The sequence below is a fragment of the Lineus longissimus genome, chromosome 7, assembly GCF_910592395.1.
Source record: "Lineus longissimus chromosome 7, tnLinLong1.2, whole genome shotgun sequence".
Classification (NCBI taxonomy): Eukaryota; Metazoa; Nemertea; class Pilidiophora; order Heteronemertea; family Lineidae; genus Lineus; species Lineus longissimus.
In genome coordinates this window covers 9891519-9911479 of record NC_088314.1, presented here as the reverse complement: position 1 = coordinate 9911479, position 19961 = coordinate 9891519, and the positions used below count along the sequence as shown (strand labels likewise).

General features: G+C 41.2%; 1 protein-coding gene across 4 annotated transcripts; it reads left to right on the top strand.

Annotated features, from left to right (window-relative positions):
- The first annotated feature begins 4 nt into the window (after nt 1-4).
- On the top strand, nt 5-18566 carry LOC135491741 (putative helicase MOV-10). Of its 4 annotated transcripts, none has more exons than XM_064777848.1 (17): nt 5-86; nt 3770-4121; nt 4715-4968; nt 5648-5891; nt 6543-6680; nt 7281-7443; nt 8989-9143; nt 9505-9690; nt 10497-10644; nt 11318-11482; nt 11874-11977; nt 13043-13257; nt 13751-14163; nt 14780-14956; nt 15240-15334; nt 16228-16346; nt 17305-18566. In XM_064777848.1, exons 2-17 carry the CDS (start codon nt 3826-3828, stop codon nt 17376-17378), a joined length of 2946 nt encoding a protein of 981 aa, XP_064633918.1. In that variant the 5' UTR covers nt 5-86; nt 3770-3825; the 3' UTR covers nt 17379-18566. The 4 variants fall into 4 exon arrangements, with proteins under 4 accessions (XP_064633918.1, XP_064633919.1, XP_064633916.1 ...); XM_064777849.1 differs by lacking the exon at nt 5-86 and adding an exon at nt 99-144; XM_064777846.1 differs by lacking the exon at nt 5-86 and adding an exon at nt 1960-2942.
- The last annotated feature ends 1395 nt before the right edge of the window (nt 18567-19961 follow it).

The following is a 19961-nucleotide window of genomic DNA, read 5'->3' as shown; positions in this document are numbered from 1 at the left end:
GTGGGGAATCCCCACATCGTACACGCACTGTCAGTTTCAAAGATTCAAGATTAAATGAGTTTACTCTGCAGGAAACACGTAAACAGGTAAATCATGTCCTGATAAATGAGCAGGTGAAGTCAAATAACATGTTCGTTGTCACAGGTGAGTGAGAAATACATGCTTGCGTTCGTTGTCACGAGTGAGAGATTGCACACAGGTGAGTGAGAATAACATGCCGCCCTCGTTGTCACAGGCGAGTGAGAGATTGCAAACAGGCGACTGAAATTACATGGATACACTACAGTGTAGGCCTACCGAATGTCATATATCCAGGTCATATTTGACGGATGTCCGTGACAATGATCTACATGATCAGTTGATTACACTCATTCTCCCAGAGCATAAGCCTGATAAGGCATTAGATGAGAGCTATGGGCGGTTATTACCGCAAATAAAGACAAACCAAAGCAAAGACACTTGTGTAGCATATCAAGGACACGTAGATTGATACTCCTACGTGTGCCACATCAAAGATATCTGGAATGCATGTTTTGTTTTTGTTTGATACAGCATAGATAAAACTAGACCGCAACCTAGGATGGACAGTTGTTTTCATGGGCTTACTGGACTTTGCGCAATATTTCGCCAAAAAAGTATTCTACGCAACGGTCCCTAGGTGACTTTTCCTATTCATAATACACAGCCTGTCCATCCTAGATCGTGGTTACATGGGGAGTAATCGTTGTAAAATTAGGCCAAACGCAAAGACAGTTATACCCGGGTACCACTATGTTTACGATGCGAACAAGCCGTGTAAGTCATTATCAGCATTTTTTTCATTGAACAGGTTCACATCATATTCAGACAGCGGCTTGTAACGGCCATACAGGAAACGATTCGTATCAACAAAACTACGGGCCGTATCGTCTGTTTCATGTTTTTTTGCATTACGCCCCCTGGTGCCAAACAAAGAATAATTTTGAAACGAAATTTGGTGTGAATTTGTAAACAAAGTTTTAAGTCCAGACCTCAAGCGGTTACGGGTACACACTACATTTATTATCAAATTGCTAATGCATTAAAAAAGTTGAGTTGGTCAAGTTTAGCGCCCCATAGATTTTTCTCAGACGTGCCGACGAAAATCAATTTCCGGCAGATAATACAGCCCGGGGTTAGATCTTCAAACCATAGAAATTTTGTTGTGGACTGACCGTGATAATTACCAGGTTGGGGGTCTGAAGTTTTGGGGGTCATTTTCGACCATTTGTGACCGGTGAATCGACTTTTCAGCCAACGAGGGGTTAATTTGGCCATTGGGACCACAAAACTTAGGCTCCTAAACTGAAACGTCATCCTCGTTTACTTCTAATGGAAAGGAAATTCATATGATTTTGATTTTTAAAAACACATATTCATAATGGAAAACACATCCATACTGGTGACTGACACCATGTATCGAACTTGACGTACCGGGGTAAAACATAATGGTCGCTCCCCCATTTCGCTCGTTTCGTTTCGTTGCGCAAAGTCCAGTAAGCCGTTTTCATGAGCCATACACAGCACAGATAAGACATGAAGGCAATATCTCTCTGGACCATACACCACGTCAAAGATAACGATGCGAAGTCAACAGACGGCGCCACCCTCTTGGGAAAAGTAAAAAGTTGAAGGAGGTTGACACAGTTTTCTAACTTATCTCTATCCATGGTTATGATATACTAGTATGATTGATGATGTTGAAAAGAAAGGGGATCTTAAAATACGACAGTCTACTACGAATAGATGCAATAGTGACATAACAACACATGTGCATTTTCCCGCTAGTCGCTTATATCAACAAAAACCTGAAGTTGTCGATGTCGTTTTTACTTTTCCCAAGACGGTGGCGCCGTCTGTTGACTTCGCATCAAGATGTCTTTGATGTGGCACACATAGGAGTATCAATCTACGTGTCCTTGATATGCTACACAAGTGTCTTTGCTTTGGTTTGTCTTTATTTGCGGTAATAACCGCCCATAGAGAGCTTCAATTACCTATTTTCTTTCCTAGGCTAGGCTATATTTGTTGTAATGGCACCCGGGGACTTGGACGGTGACGTCTCGGCCATGTTGATAAACGCAGGTGGGGACCGCGAGGAAGGTCGGATCGGAGCTGAGAAATAACTGCTGCCGTAGTCTGCGGAAATCCACAGAATTCCGTGTTTTAGTAAAGCCGCCATGCATGCCATACCATCGGTTGTGTCGAAGTGTGTTTCATCCTAGGCTTACATACATACATGCATACACGGATTATTCCATCGTTTTTAACAGATGAACAAAAGCACTAACCCATAGCAGCCTCCAAAACGACCAAATTCTGCACCAAAGTTTACGAATTCCCCCTGGTCCTGGACAGTGAATTTGCAGGACACCACTTAGGGAAAAGGCGTCCCATTTTCATTATGGTAAATCCACAATTTACCATTGTGAATTGGGAGGACGGTAAAATATTTCACCATATTTTAAGCATGGTAAAATCTACATTCACCAATGACACCACAGTGAGCATGCTTAACTCTGATTAAACCATAATCATTATATATTGAATAATTAATTTTAGTTCATCATGTTGTGAATACCATGAATACAGTGGCCATAAAAAAACCCTCCCTCTGTCACAGGGTGATTCATTCAATCAATATATCACTCCAATCTGTCAATAAGAGGAGACGCCGTTTAGAGTATGATAAATAACATAATTACACTGAAACAAATTGTGGGTTTTCCCCAGGCCAGAAAGTAGAACTAGTTTCTCAGTTACTTTCACTGAATGACGTGTGATTTAGCTGACTGCAGGTCTAAAATTGAGGTGTATATAAGGGTGCCCTCAGTGTAAAATTTGACAGCATCGGTATTAGACTAGTATAACAACTTTGGCCATTTTATTCATTGAACTATTCTTGAGACAGCTAGTGGAAACAGGTATGGTATTAACATTGTACTCTATTTTCAATTTAGTGGATTGTATTCATGGCTATTGTGGAGATTTTTTGACGAAATAACTGTTGCCTACTTCACTATAGGCTCAGAAAATACTGTGTCACTGTAAAGGGGTATGCCGTTCGTAATTACTTGTGGTCCAGTTAAATAGAAATCCACTAATACACAATGCCGTAGTGCAGTTATTATGTGTACAAATTTGTTTAAACTTGGTACTCCTAGTATTTTTATATCTGTCTAGACAATGACAATGTTGAAATTTATATTTAGTGTACGCATTTCCGCAATCGGACATTTTTAAATTCAATTACAAATTCTGTTCCATCGAACGAGGTATCTTTTACCTGGAATAGATTTTCACGGCCTTTGGAGGCAAAGTCAGTAAGGTGAGCCGTCTGACTTTGAGTGGAAATTGTATCTCGTAGTGTGGTGAGGTCGTCCTAAAATATGCTTGATTATTATCGCTGCTTCGGAGAATGACTCGCATTTTCACTGGTTGTTTGTTCATGCCGACAATGAGAGAGCAGTGTCTCGAGGTGTGTGCACTGCAACCTCTTAGAGTTTAAGAGTTCTGAGTGAGGTTTTCATTCATACAAATCATAGAAGTACGATACTAGAACCGAGGATGATAGTTTAATCTTGGTGCTGTCTTAAAGGTGATGTACGTCTGAGAGTTGTAAATCACTCCCTCGGACATGTCAGAGATTATTTGTATCACTCATTTTCAATAAACACACTAAAACTCTAGAGTTCGTGGGAGAGATCAGTCAGCTCTCTAAAACTTAATTTGTTCTTTTTCTGATTTTCAGATATTTCTATTCAGTTTTGATATCGTGATTTACGCCAATTGTCCGAAAATCTCGTAATGGCTTGGCGTGCAAGACCAGTTCCTGCCCTCAGACTGGCTTACAAGACCTCAGTCGATCGGCTTGCAGTTGATCAGAACATTGCCACCAATAAACCTGCAACACTCCTGGTGGTACCCTCAGCTGAGTCAAATGCTCAACTGGATTTGCCTCCACATGTCGTTCCATATCATGGCACTTGGTTCAAGTGTCAGATATGTAATCTGACATTGAATTCTGTGCTCATGATGAGAGAACATGCTGGTGGTAAGCGCCATCTGAGGACTGTGATATTGGCTGGGCTAAGGAAACACAGGTAGGACGATTATACATGTCTTTCTAGTCTTCTGTGCTCTTCTCTGGATTTGCACAACTCTCTTATCCATCCAAATGTGTTTGTGTGTTTCCATGGCTCGTGGCGACATTCTAATCTACAGTCCCAATCATAATTGACATCCTGTAACTCACGTCATTCCCAGTGTGTCGGTCGCACGTGAGTCACGTGTAGGTCGCGCGTATTATACACAAAACGTAAAGAGATAAGCGTGTCACTGGTGCATCATAGGCGTTCAACTCGTGTGTACGTTGCGTTGACCTACCCCAATCACATGATGTTGTATTGTCCACATTTTGTAAGTCAATTCTCCTTCCACCAATTTCTGTAAAATGGGTGCTGTTCGCACCCATTTTATTTCCGTGGTTCCGAAGGCAAACACGAACATAAATCTCATGATAATGCATTAACAATTAGCGGCAAATGTGGAATTTAATCATGCCAAATCAAAAACGAATTAATCTACAAACTTTTGGTTTTGCAACTAGATGGCAGATCAAGTTGATGTCTGAATTTTGAAAATTCCATGCTGCCCTTGTTGAATAACCTAAAAACCGTTTTTCAATTTGATCCAGGTCTGAGCTGCTGAAAGACAAGTGTGGTATAAAAGTGGTTTGTGAAAACCAGGAGAAATCCACTGGTGGTGTCATCGACCTCACTGTGAACATTGAGAAGGGGAAAAAAACCAGTGTGCCTGTCACTGTACGTAACACCGAAAAAACTGATCTTTACCTCTACAACATGGCATTTCTGAAGGATCGGCCATTCTACAAACTTGTTAGCACGGAAAAACCAACTCCTTTGATGCCTAGAATAGTGATTGCACCAGGTAAGTATCGATTAAATAGTTTTGGTTAGGCCACACCAATTTAATACCTTGGATAAGGGGCCCACCTACAAGCCTTAAACCTCTTCTTTTATGACACCAACTACCAAAAGTAACCTGCTGTCTCAATTGAAATTGAAATATGTGGGAAATTCCTTGTCTAACTTTGATTTTTATTTGTCACAGTACGACTGATAGCTATAAGTCATCTCAGACATAACCTAGATACCATATAATTATGTCGTAATATATCACACATAACTTCCTAAACAGAATCAATTCGAACTTTCGTCCAAACCCGCCATCGAAGACGTCACTGGTGCCGAAAACTGTTCTTTTGAGCATGATTTGAAAATTTTTTTAAAAGGCTATTCAAACCTTAAAAACAGCTACAAACTGTCTACTCTTTATCAAATTACAGAGTTTTATAAATATGATATATGGAGAAAAGAAATCTTGAAATGTAAGATTGTTTTGAAAAGAACTACTTTGGCCTATTCACTCTGCCATCTGATTGATCTCGTCACAATCACTGCGTGGTGATTATGTTGATTTTTTTTCTCTTCAAAATAGCAATGTCGAATGGTTTAAAGAGGGGCTATGTCCCCTTGTTCCAAGGTACCCCAAATCTGGTCCCAGTGGCCCCTCTAATATTAGAATGTCTATTGAATTAAACTTTCAGGTGCCGAATTTAGTTTCGAAGTAAAGGGGGCGCTTAAGAGAATAGGTCGCTACAATACCACCCTGGTGTTACGGTTCAGGAGAGCAGCCCAGCCGGTTGATATTCATATCCTACGGGATATCCGTACGAGAGTTGTGAATTCCATAGTGCTGGAGAGTGATCCTACAGAGAAGTATATCCCCTCAAGCCGAGTGAGTTATATTCCAGCGAACCTTGAAGTCATTGATGGAACGAGACCAAAAATGTGAGGGCCTATGATTATGTAAATTGTAACCCATCACACCAAATCAAGTAGTAAGTCGCCAGGCCTAGTATTGGCCTCAAAAGCACCAGAATGGGAGTTGTAAGCTATATAAACATGTGGATTATTCCATATACCCCAAATTCGACTTCAACCCATTTTGGTGTGATGGGTCACATATTTATTCAGTTATTTTTCACAAATTGTTAATTTTAAACGACTGGTGCATATTGACTTGTGCCTTTCACCGGTCAGACGCCTGCAGATAGGCAATTTTGCTGAGGTGCATTTGTTGGACAGAGCTATAGGCGTCTTTTTTCCGCTAGGTAACTACATTTATATATCACAAACGTCCTCTTTAAAATTTGTTCAATAAGTTTTGCACTAATGTCATTTTCTTTCGGCAAGTACTGTTGAGACACCGTCAAAACACCCTATGAAAATACATGTACAGTGGAACCTCCCTTAGTGGACACCTCTCTATTGAGGACAACCTCTCTATTAAGGACACTAGGTTTGGTCCTCAATGGGTTGTTTCCATTAAGTCCGACCTCACTGATCAAGACACCTCTCTATTAAGGACAGCAGTTGTCAGTCCCGTGGGTGTCCTTATTAGAGAGGTTTTACTGTATCTTTCTGTCTTATTTCACTCAGTGGTAGAAGAGATACACTGGAGAAGAAGCTGGAGCTAAAGAACTACGCCATCCCTAAAGCTCTGAGAGCAGCCGTGAATCATGGCCTCCCAGTCAAATATAAGGACCAGAGTGTTGTGGTGGAAGCAAATCGGATAAGGTTTGTAATAGACATATTAAGGGTTGGCAATAGGTACCCCCATTTTGGCTAGAACCAGAAATCCAAAATCAATTAGAACTCCTTCAAAATGAAGTAAATGTTGAACTAAAACCTGGGGCGGCTGTTCTCTAGAAAACAAAGAACAGACTCCCATCCGTGAAATTGCCATTCACTTTGTTTTGAAGGAGTTCTAATTGCTTTAGGATTTCAGGTTCTAGCCGAAATGGGGGTACCCAGTTATATGGCACAGCTTTGAACCGGCTGGTCATGGAGAAATTTCTTTATGGCCACATGGTTGGTGTCTCCAGAGTTGGAAGTTGAGCAATGTTGAACGCAGTCATCAATTGGATGGGTGAACTGCGTGGATAATACAACTGGCAAACTTCGGCAGCAGAGCCTGGAACTCGGGAATGGATACACATTGTAGTTCTATGCTACCCAAACAGCTGTCCCGGGTAGATCCAGGGCATTCACAAAAGCAGACAGTTTCAATTTCAATTTCAATTTTTGGTTATTTAAACCCAGAACTTAAAAAAACAACAACTTAAAACTTAACAGTAAGCATAGCTCTCTCATTCTCATTTCTATTGTCCATTCTAGACTTCTGATGGAGAGGAAAAATCCCGAAGAAAGTTTCAAGGAGTATCATTCCCACCACTCTACACTCCTTCACATGGAAGAGCTCCAGATGGAAGTGGACATCAGGACTTATGACATGACTGGCATCACTATGACAAGGAATGGCAAACTCCTTGAACTAAGGGTAAGAATGAGTGAATTGAGCCTACATTTGTATACAGCAAAATCTGATGCGGTTTCTGGAAGATATCGTCTTAACAGGTGGGTCTTTAACTCACACATTTGTTTTCGAAACACGATCAAAGTAAGGCACAAATTCGAGAAACAGCGTATAAACCAGAGGCAATAACATTGCGATATGAACTATCTTCAGATTCAATTTTCCCGCGGACGACATGAAAAACGTGTAGTTTAAAGGCCATAACTCCAGGTATTTTGCCATTTTCTGCTGTAAGACGATTTCAAAAGTGTACCTAACACTTTATACAATACAGAAAACCCAATGCAATTAGCTCCATCCATTTTGAAGATATAGCCATTTATGTGTTTGACAACTTGATTACCTAATCAGGCTAGCAACTGGCTTGTTAGAGCCAGGCGGCGGGTTCAGCAAAAGTTGTGATGTAGATCAGGCTATTGCCCTACTTGGGAGGACAAATATCAATGAATGCTCTTAAAATTGATACGTGTATATGAAGTCTGTTTTTCATTGACATTCGATATACCCTATAATAAGGTAAGGTAATACAGACAAATTTATACCATTATAGTAAGAAATCAAGCATCAGTCTGATCTATGTCAGTAAACTTGCCGCCTGACTTCACTTAGAAACCTAACCAAGGCTGTTACATAACATGTAAACAAAACAGTTAATCTTGCTTTATCTCTGGACTGGGTGCTTCAATTTTGATCAAACTTGATTTAATGCGGAGCTTTAAGTCTGCTCTTTGAGGATCTGTACATGTCATGCAATCATAAAAGCAGGAGTCGTGGCCTTTAAAATGCACATCTTTCGATGGCTTTCTTCATGCCTAGCAGTTAACACAAAGCCAGTAATGTAAACCAGTCAAGTTGCCAAAACGACTGGGGTCACAGTTGAGGACTCGTTCGAGCACAGTCACAGTTGGCAGTGAAAGGTTTAAGTCTGCATGCCACGAACTAACAATTTTTGTTGCAGTAAGCATTTTGTTGCATGCAGCAATACTGGCAGAATCGTACCGTGATATCAAGGAGCCTCATGGCCTAGTGGTTTACACTGCTGGCCACCACGCAATAGCGCCCGGGTTCGATCCCGGGGAGAACCCAGGATCGTATGTCTGGTGAACCGGCGTGGCTTTCAAGGAACTAAAATTCCTGGCTCTTCACAGTCCTTCGAATGAGACTCAAAACCGAGGTTCCTTGTACCTGGTGTCTATGCCAGGGCAAGCTAAGACCCCACCAAGTGAGAAACATGAGTAGCTTGCGTGGACTCTATCTCTCTTGCCAAAGTCGGACCACTAGGCCAATAAACCCAATTGGCGCCTAACTGTAGTGGCACGTTGGATACGCTCATCCCGCCTTGGAGGAGGATTACTCCTAGGAGAATGACCCCTCCAAGTGCAGAGCGAACGCTGAAGAAGAAGAAGAAGAAGAAGTACCGTGATATCAAGTTGATACGCACTCACACTGCTGATTCAACCTACTTTGAGTTTGACTATTTGGTGGAGTAAAATTTGCTTTCTTTTTAAGGTTCCTGGCCTAGCTGAAAACCGACCGTCCGTTCTGCGTGGAGATCACATCCTTGTGCGAATTCTTGGCAGTAATGGTGTACCAGAGGACACTGAGTACAGGGGATATGTGCATGTCGTTCAACTGGAAAGTGTTTTGTTAGGCTTCAGTAACAAGTAGGTACTATAGTCCATTCGTAAATATCATGTCTGCATCGTTTGGGGCTCTGGATTTCTTAAAAACCGTTTTTTTATTGGTCTTCATTGTAACATAAGTTTTTTTGTATGCATTTGTGTACATTGACGTTGTGCATTGAATTTGGACATTTTTTGCTCTGTACGGTGTACTTTACTACTAATTTGCCAAGAATAAACAAGAAATACCCTGAAACAAAATATGGTCTATCCAGGGGACCCTCAAAATTGACCATTGGGCTTGATCACTGAAGACATTTTTTTCGAATTTCTGTACTGAGAATGCAGAACCCCTAGGAAATAATGGGAGCCAATTTTGAAATATTTTGTGTTTGTTTCTTAGGTTGTTGTCGAAGTTCATCGATAATATGAAGTTCAATGTCCGATTCACTTTCAACCGCCTCCCGTTAAAGCTGCAGCACAGGTCAACCGAGCTGGCTTTTGAGCTGAACTTGAAGGATTTGATCTTTCCTCAACGTAATACCGTGTGTCGATGGGGAACTATCACGGATCCAGACCGGAAATTAAGGTTTGTCAAATTTGAATAAAGATTTAAGTTATTGAGGATATCGTTCGGTTCAAGTTGACTTCGGCTACGCCAATCCACTGGCTGTTGTCTCAAGCTTCACGGACGCCGACCCACTTAAAGATGCCCTACTTACTTTGTGATTGATTGGCATCAATGAGTTGGTTGCTGAGTGTGACTGTGCTTAGTTTTCTTTCTCTCTTAATTGATCAATCAATCAATCAATCATCACTTCTATGGTGCAACTTTCCAGGCAAAAGAGTCCTGTTCAAGTGCGCCCTCCCATCTGTACGTATGCTTTGAGTTCAGTATAAACTTAACTCTCTCTCTTCGTGACGTGTCGCTACCGTGATAGCATAGCGCACGTGACTATTTTACGCCAGGTGACTAGTATCATGTGCCAGTGCAAGAAGGATTCTAATTGTCTCTTTGGGGTTTCTTAACTCGATTCTGATGTCTGCTTTGATGAGTTCACATTTTATCTGTTCGATCCACGTGAGCTGGGGTCTGCACTGCCCTCTAAACTTAACTGGCAGTTGTTATATGAATGCATTTGCCTCCAACGTTAATATCTTCTCAGGTAGTTCATTCGACCATCCTGAGGAAATCGGGGGTTAACGGTTGCTTTGCCGGAGAAGCGAACATTCACCCCAGATTTCTTACCTCATGATGTCTATACTTCTCACTCCAGGTGGCATCACACTGTTCTCACTTGTGCCTGCAGCAGGACAAGTCACGCTCTCATATCGTGATATTGATTTGCTATATGAACTGATCTCTTTGCTAAATATCACAATTTCTTTTTACAGCTTCTGTGACAAGAACATTGAAAGGAATAATGAGCAAGCGACTGCTGTGCGACACATTGTGGCCGGTTCATCCCGTCCAGCACCGTATCTGATCTTTGGTCCCCCGGGAACGGGCAAGACAGTCACTGTGGTTGAGTCGATCAAACAGGTACTTCAAACAGTTACCTCAGCAGGTTTAGCCGAGCTTGAAATTCTGGGCAAAACGATATGGTGGCTCATGCTACACACATCCATAGACTCAGGTTTTTTTCCAAGTTTATAAGTGCCAATGTCAATTAACAGGTGATTGCAGACTCATACAATAGTATCACAAGTTGTGTGTGATCATACTGGGCTATCAAGTTTCAGCTACATATACTTATTTAATGATAATAATGAGTCTTTTATATAGCGCAATTCCGTGACACTATAGTTCTCGCTCAAAGCGCTTGTGATATCACATTATTACCCCGGTCTCCACAGAAATCAATCAGGTGTTTCAAGGAGCAACCGCAAGGCGCTCACTTGAACTCGACTAGTAGGGGAACTAAGCAGCGACTCGGCTGGGAGTCGAACCCACGACCTCCTGATCATGAGGCTGACTCTCTTCAACTGCGCTACCGCTGCCCCTGCTTGTGGATTACTTTGGTGACCAGTTGGGTTAGATTCACGAAAAATGCCAATTCTCAAAAGAATGGACAAAGGGTAATGTTCGGTATAGCAGCAAATTTGTTAAGGCGATGTCTGTTCTCGTTGCACTGTATATTACTTATATTATGTATGAAGATATAAATGAGAAAAGTCACAGAAGTAAGATGAAAAAAGTCCTTTATTAAATCTAGGTTCTCCGCTGCAATCCAAAGGCTCATATTCTTGCCTGTGCTCCTTCGAACAGTGCAGCAGACTTGATCACCCAGAGAGTCGCCAAAGAAGGTCAAATTAGGAAGGATATCTTCCGAATGCATGCCGCTTCGAGAAATTGGAAAGACGTTCCTGAGGATATCAAAGTAAGTGGTTATTTTGAAAATACAGTAGAACCTCTCTTAGCGGACACCTCTCTATTAAGCACAACCTCTCTATTGAGGACACTAGTTTTGTAACTTGTAACTGAATTTGAAAATTTCCAATTCAGTCAGATTGACTTGGGAAGCACTGTTGATGTGCTCAGCATGTTTTTCTTCTACTGATGCAGCAGGATTACAGAGGATATTGGAGATTTTTATTGAGAAGGAATAAAGATGAAGAATTCTGGGGAGTCTGTTGTCAATTTACAGGAGTCTGTTACTAGTATATTTATATCACCACACTGTACCCATCAGCCTTGGATAATTTTTATCGATACACTCGGTAGTGCTGGGTGGTTTTCACCATGTTCATTCTGTTTGCGTTTTCTTTCAGGACATTTCAAACTATGACAAAGCGGATGGTGATTACTATTTTCCTTCGATAGATGAGATTTGTAAGAAGAAGGTTGTTGTGACAACAATGGTGACTGCAGGAAGGTTTGTGTCGTGCATGCATTGACGTTAGCTCTTGCGAGTGGAGAAATAGCATTCCGCGAAGTTACTATTTATAGCTCACAAGGTCATTTGCATAAGATATTGATGACGTTTTAGTCACGTGACAGTCGGACATCGACACTTATTTCTACGCATTTGAGCTTATTTCAAAGTCAATTATCTTTGACCCTGCATTGTTTTTAGCATGAATGATACGATAGAGTCAGAGAGAGAAATATTCAGAACAATTATGTAGTATTTCCAACACTCGGACATGTGCCAGATTGAATCTAACTGCCCTAATTAGAAAGCCTGAATCCATTACGAAACCGCATGGTTGTCCGACATTGCCTGTAATTCAGCGATGGGGAAATAGAGGGCAGCAGCTGCAGTGACGTCATCTTCGCGGAATGCTATTGGGACATAACGCAGCCTAAGTTGTTTTGTACCTCGGGTCATTTTAATTGAAATTTCCCGTAGCTTGATCACTCAAGTTTTGGTGTGGTTTCAGATTCGTGCCCAGTTTTAGGCCCTTTAAACTGAATCCCTCACATTGGCAGAAGTGACTCTTATCACTGTCATTAAAAAATTCAGTGCCACCTGACATGGTCATGATAGTGTCAAAGTTGAAGGAGTCAAAATAACAGGCAAGACTGGCTATAACTCTGTGATGGAACTCATGTGAGTAAGACATTTAACCTTTGATATATTTGTCCTTAAAGGGGTACGCTGTTCGTAATTACTTGTGGTCCAGTTAAATAGAAATCCACTAATACACAATACCGTAGTGCAGTTAAATAGAAATCCACTAATACACAATACCGTAGTGCAGTTATTATGTGTACAAATTTGTTTAAACTTGGTATTCATAGTAATTGTATATCAGTCTACACAACGGCAATGTTGAGATTTATATTTAGTTGTATTTTCGCAATTGGACATTTTGAAATTCAATTACAAATTCAAATTTTTTTACGAACGGCGTAGGCCTTTAAGAAACATAATACCTCATCTCATTGGACAGCGAAAGGGTTAGCCCTCATTTTGACTCTATATTTTTTCTCACAGACTAGCCACTGCCAGTTTCCCTCCGAATCATTTCACGCATGTCTTCATCGACGAAGCGGGTCATGCCTTCGAGTCGGAGGCTATCATACCGATCGCTGGCATCCTGGAGTGCGACAAAATGATGAACAAAGATGGCGCACAACTCGTATTGGCGGGAGATCCTAAACAACTTGGTCCTATTGTCAGATCACCTTTTGCGAAAGCGTTTGGATTAGGTAAGGCAGGATTCTTTGGATTTGGATTCTCTATTCCTGTCGCTTTCAATTGTAACAAAGACTCGTAATATCTTCCTTATCTTTAGGCTTATATCTTTGAGGTTTTCTTTTAAAAGGGTGAACTAGCATAAAAACTCCCAGTTTTTCCTACTCCAAAGAGCACCGTCCCCTGATCTCAAAGCCACACAGAGAATGACAAAGTAAGGAATTTCAGATGGTTAAGGGTTACGCCCATCCGATGGAGTTTGTGTAGTTTACATTGTCTCAACAGTCAATGGGACCCTCTGTCCAAAGACGTAGATCTACGTCATTGGGCACCGAATGGTTGGACCTCAATGACGTAGATCTACATCATTGGCGACTCAAGGTGTTGTTTGGTAAGATTTCCTGCAACTTTTTTGCCTCACAAGCTATTTTGAGACTGCTTTTCGCGAAACCCTGACAAAGTCTTGGGATGTGATAAAAGATTTGATCCAATGTCATCTTCTTATAGATATCTCCCTCTTGGAGAGGTTGATGGAAACAAGTGAACCGTACGGGCGTCGACCTCAAGAAGCTTGCCACTATGACCCACGCCTTATCACCAAGTTGGTCGATAACTACAGATCTCATCCGGCAATCCTTGAATTACCGAACAGGCTATTCTACGATGGTGAACTGAACGTCTGTGCCGACAAATTAATCCGTGAATCTCTGTGTAAGTGGGACGAACTTCCAAAGAAGGACTTTCCCATAATTTTCCATGGCATTGTTGGTGGAGAAAAGCGCGAGGGCAGAAGTCCATCCTTCTTCAATCCGGAGGAGATTTCTGTTGTCCATGATTATATTGTGAAGTTGCTGACGGACAGGAAGATCATGAAGTTGAAGGAGACAGATATTGGGGTTATTGCTCCCTATCGCCAACAGGTATGTATAAAAGTCCATTTGCTATAAATTGGCGTTCTAGTTAATAAACATCATTGTCAAAGATTTTGAACATGTCCAAAATGTAACCTGGGTTGAATGAGGGATCTTGCGGGCGCACTAATGAGCGATTATGATTGCGTCTGTGCTGTTGTATAATCCTCTTAGGAACAGTGGCCAGGTTGCAGAAGCTGGAACAAAATGTCCAGACTTTGTATCCGGTGACGCATACGGTGTAGTAGAGTCTGGTAGTGGCACGTGTATCAGTAACCATCTGGTACCTGTGCATATACCCATGTGCAAAATGATTTTCATAATTCATGTGTTACAAGACACCACTCCAGTCATCAATCTAAATAATGTTTCAGGTCGGTTAACAGTTGACAATGACACGTTTTTCTTCAGTGGTCTGGGTGGAGCTACTGTGGTAATACCGCTGTAAGTTCAGTATGCAGATAGGCTGCTTTTCAAACTGAAAAGCATTATTTCCTCACCCAGATAGTCAAGGGTAGGCGAATGGACAATTTGGAGGCTTCTCTGATTCTTAGCAAGTTTGGAAATTGATTCTCCAGGTACTTGTCACGTCTAGCTCTTCACTTGTGTCTATTTTTAATTGAAGGTTGTAAAGATCAGGAAGGCCTTGCAAAAAAGGAACTACAAGGACATCAAGGTCGGCTCAGTGGAAGAATTCCAGGGTCAGGAAAGGAAGGTCGTCATTATATCAGCTGTTAGAAGTAGCGCAGAGTATCTTGAGGAGGACGCAAAGTTTAAACTTGGCTTCTTGGCAAATAAGAAGGTAGGAACCAGCCGTGAGCAAATGTATGTCAAAGGCGGAAAAAATTTGGACCGTCTTATTACGCTTCTAACCTCGCAATAGAGGACATCATGCTGAGGCTTTGTATTGTTTCAAAAAGACTACTAGTGCTAGGGATGACACCGAACAAGATGAAAGTTCAAAGGTTTCAGAACAGCCAGTACACCTGTGTGACCTTTGAAGCTGCAGACGTTTTGCCTTCGCAAGCATTAGCCTTTTAATACAGTATCAAGGAATGTAGCCCAGTCTGTTATTATCATTTCAGAAATACAATGTTGCAACGACGCGTGCGAAATCGTTGATGATTGTGGTTGGAAATCCTGAAATCCTGCAGCTCGACCCTGAGAACTGCTGGAACCAGTAAGATCTCGTGCCTCTTTTGTACAGTTTTGTAGGAAATTTGACCAACTCGGGGCCATTTTTGAAAGTATGGACCCTGTCCATCAGCCCTTTGTTGGCTCCCCTTAGGAGAGTCTATACAATACCGCAGTGTCCGTCGTCCAGCGTCGTCCGTATCATGTTTCAAAAACAGTGGCATGTTTCTAAACCAATAGAACTATGGACTTGAAACTTTGTACACAGGACCCCCCAGGTCAGGTGACACTGACACTGACACTGAAGTCAGTCCTATCTGATTCTTGACTTGGCCACCAAGGTGCCAAAAGTGGAAACCAAAAATGTGTGATATCTCTCTTATAAATGACTCGTTTTCGGTAAATATTTTATGTTAGGTTCTCCTAGGAAGGGTACATCACATATCTTTCGTTTCTGCACACTTTCCGTTGCATACCTAGGGCTCTTTTCATAGGGATAGCGGGTTTCTGTCTTGAGGGCACTGCTTAGAAGCATCAGAAAATGTACACAGACATTCTGCCAGATGTTTCTGCACACCTTCAGTGTTCTCTTCACAGGGATGGCGGATTTTTGTCATGAGGGGACGGCTAGATGTGGCAGAAAATGTACACAAACCTTCTACCAAATGTGTATATATATCTGCACACTTTCCGTTGCATATCTGCAGTGCTCTCTTCATAGGGATAGCAGGGTTCTGTCTTGATGGTACGGCTTGGATGTAGCAGAAAATGTACACAGGCATTCGATCATATGCAGATCTTTCTGATATCTGCAGTGCTCTCTTCATAGGGATAAGGGGTCTAGATGAAGGACTATGCGAGCTAGAGATCCAAGAAATCGCAAAATATTGCTTATGTGTTAAATCTGTTAATTAATCATGATCTCTTTTAATTCTGCAGGCTGATTGATTTCTGCCAGATAAATGGTGCCTACAAGGGATATGAGTACACACCACTGGACACTGAGGTAGATGAGCTGAGGAAAGCCCTGTCTGAACTCAAACTTGACTTTAGCTCAGGTAAGATGTGCATTGTTCTGAAACTACTCGTGAAAATTTCATGGTTTAGAGAAGTTTGCTGTCTGGCAAAAAGAAAAACACTTGTTGGAAAATCTTTCATTTTGATGAAAAGCTGCTTAAAGGTTCAGGTGTACCACAGTATTTATTGCACTTATAATCCTTCTTGCACTTTAGTAGTACTGGGTATTACATTGTAACAAAGCACCAGTAAAAAATTCTAAGCCGATCTACAAAAAATGGTGTTATTTTATACTTTATTTCTGATATTGTTCATCTTGATCGACACAGCATCTTCCTATTCTCACACCAGTAACACCAGCAGACAAAAGGATATATAATAAATAGAAATACTAGAATTCGGATATGTATCCGAATTCAGATACACCATATCAAAATTCGGATATCCCTAAATCTTAAGTATAGAAAAGGGCTTAACTGAAGGACACGCTCACTACCCACCCAGGGCTATCACCTTTGTGAAGACAGATGTTAGAGCTATTCTTGGCTTCCATTTCTAAAGCTGACCCCAGATTTTGGACCCCATCATTTGTGCCCTTTTAGAAAGTACCGAATTCTTCAGTAGAAAATAATGTACACATATGATGCACAGGTAAATGTACAGTAGCTGGATGTAATTGCTGCTTACAAGCAAACGCTCGGGAGAATTTTCAAAAGCTGGTTTGACAGTGTTGTGCACATTTCTTACTAAATTATGCAAACATAAACTGCTGTCCTATCTATGTTTCCTCCCCCAATGGACATATTTGTAAAAATCTGGCCCAAAGTATCAGAATTCTGATACCCAAAGTATCCGAATTCCGATATGGGTATCTGAATTCGGAGACGTGTCCGAATTCTAACATTTCTTGAACTGATATGTTTGTGTGCTGATAACTTTTTACCCAAGGTAAGTTTTTGGCCATTCACGTTCATAAGAACAATTTATTCTTCACTTTAGGCGTTCCAGAGATGTCGATGTCAGGAGTCCAGAATCAGGTGCATCCAGAATGGAGGAGCTCGGATCGTACTTAGCTCTCGGATTGCCCTTAGCTCTCGGATTAATGGAGAGGAGTTATGCAATAGTCCAGTTCATGGTGGTGCAGACTGACTTAACAATGAATACACGTGCCTTCTTCAGTACATTCCAATGCCATGAGACAGACAAGCACGAGTCAACTCGTCTTGCATATATCCAGTGGCCCTACACCCTCCGCTTCGACTTCGGGCATTGGTGCTGATGTTGCTGCTTGACGATGTCATGTTACATCATCATGTGTCGTAGAAGTCTGTGTCATGCATGAAAATCCTCCTGAAATTTTGTTTTGACTAGAATTGTTTTTAGACTTCAAATGATCCACCCCAAGGCAAAAAAAGGTTGTTTCAAAATGTTTAAAGATCAGATTAAAAGATATAGTTTTGCCATCTTCGACGGTTTTTCAGATTGTTTTTGGGGTGGCCACTCACATCTATGCTGTGTGTACAAAAAAGGGCCGGATGTGAAAAATTGGTCAAATCGGGGAAACTATGGGTTTTGTCTATAGGAGCTTGTGATTCTATAACTGTTGGAAGTGCTGTGTGCTGGTTGTTTATGCTGTGTGGTCTAATTGTTTACTACTGTGAATCGCCAAATTTTGCAAAAAATCTCATTTTCGAAAATAGTAATCGTGAAAAATGTTTTTTGATCAGAAAAAGTGAAAGAAATTATGTAATCTGGTGAAATTAGAATCGTGAGGATATTATCTTTTTCAGAATTGTTCTCAAAAATTGAAAATTGCAAAAATTCGGTGGTTCAGAGTAGTCCTTGCTTTTTCATGTTTACGCAATGAATGCAGTATCTGTTATCAAAGTTAAATTAAATTTTTCTGTATTTTTGCTGAATCCATTATAGCGTCAGTTCCGCAAGTTGCATGTGAGGTTATTCTAATTTGTGCATGTGTTAAACTGTAAAATCATTCTTATAATCGTTATACATAGATTTTGTTGTTCTGGATTGTTTTGCCTCGGAACATTTTGTTTACAGGCCCCTTAGAACCAAATTTGAACATTTCAGTTCCTCCCAAGACTGGGCCTATTGTTCTGTGAGCCTAATCCCTGAACATGTGGTATCAGCTCTCGGACAATGGGCGGGTAAGGTCAAACGATGGACAGCACGTGATATGACCAACACTGGTCAAACAAAACTGTCGTTGTGACGGCTGAAATATTTGTCACACAAGGGGACATAGACAGGCTAAAACTAGATGCAATAAGCTGAAGTAAACACGTCGGTTCCTCAATGGCAAATGCGCAAATAAAAACATACCTACGCCCTTTATTGAATACAATAACAAGCCAGGGGCTCCTGGAACTGGTGATTCCTCATTGGACATAAGCGGGACAAACAAATAGGCCTAGCTAAGTGAATGTGTTGACTTCGTGCATGGGGGTAAGACGGTGTGAAAGGAGAATTAGTCCCGAAATCTGTGCCAGGCATAAACTCGTTATTTTGCAGTGAATTTTGAATTTAAAAAAAAGCTGTTTATTAAAAAAATATATTTGCAGGCGCACTGAGTAGTTTCCAAAAGGATCGCAGCAAAACTTTTCACACTTTTTTCTTTCGTGACTCGACGATCACACAACTGATTTGCTTATCTAAGGATTATAAGACGAAATCTTGATAATTCCTATAAGGCTCCGAAAGGCGTTTTAGAGATGTACGAATGGTTTTATCTTCAAGGGGCTGTAAATGTAATGTTTTCTGTTGGGTTGGTTTAGTGTATTATTTTATGAGTTAGTTGTGTTTTCTTTTGTGAAGTTGCAACTAAAAGAACGTTTTGTTAGATATGTTATGAAAAGTCGCTTTCCTCTCTACAGTGGTCAGTGAAGGTGTTTATTTGAAAGGGTAGTATTCAGGAAAGGAACAGAAGATGCCCATGCAAGAATTTAAAATGAGCCTCATCTATCTGTCACCTATGACCTATCTTGGTTAGAGGCGCTGCTGAGGCCTATTGGCTGACCTACACCAGTATTGATGAATGAAAATCCCCACTGTAATGCAGGGTAAGGAGCTCACCTACACCAGTATTGATGAACGAAAATCCCCACTGGAATGTAGGGGTAGGAGCTCACCTACACCAGTATTGATGAATGAAAATACCCACTGTAATGTAGGGTAAGGAGCTCACCTACACCAGTATTGATGAACGAAAATCCCCACTGTAATGTAGAGCTAGGAGCTTACCCACACCAGTATTGATGAATGAAAATCCTCACTGGAATGTAGGGGTTGGAGCTCACCTACACCAGTATTGATGAAGGAAAATCCCCACTGGAATGTAGGGGTAGGAGCTCGCCTACACCAGTATTGATGAAGGAAAATCCCCACTGTAATGTACGGGTAGGAGCTCACCTACACCAGTATTGATGAAGGAAAATCCCCACTGGAATGTAGGGGTAGGAACTTACCCACACCAGTATTGATAAACGAAAATCCCCACTGTAATGTAGGGGTAGGAGCTCACCTACACCAGTATTGATGAACGAAAATCCCCACTGGCTTGTAGGGGTAGGAGGTTACCAAAGGCTTCATTTTCTATTCGTATCATATTAGTATAGTTAGTTTTAAAAAGACTTAGA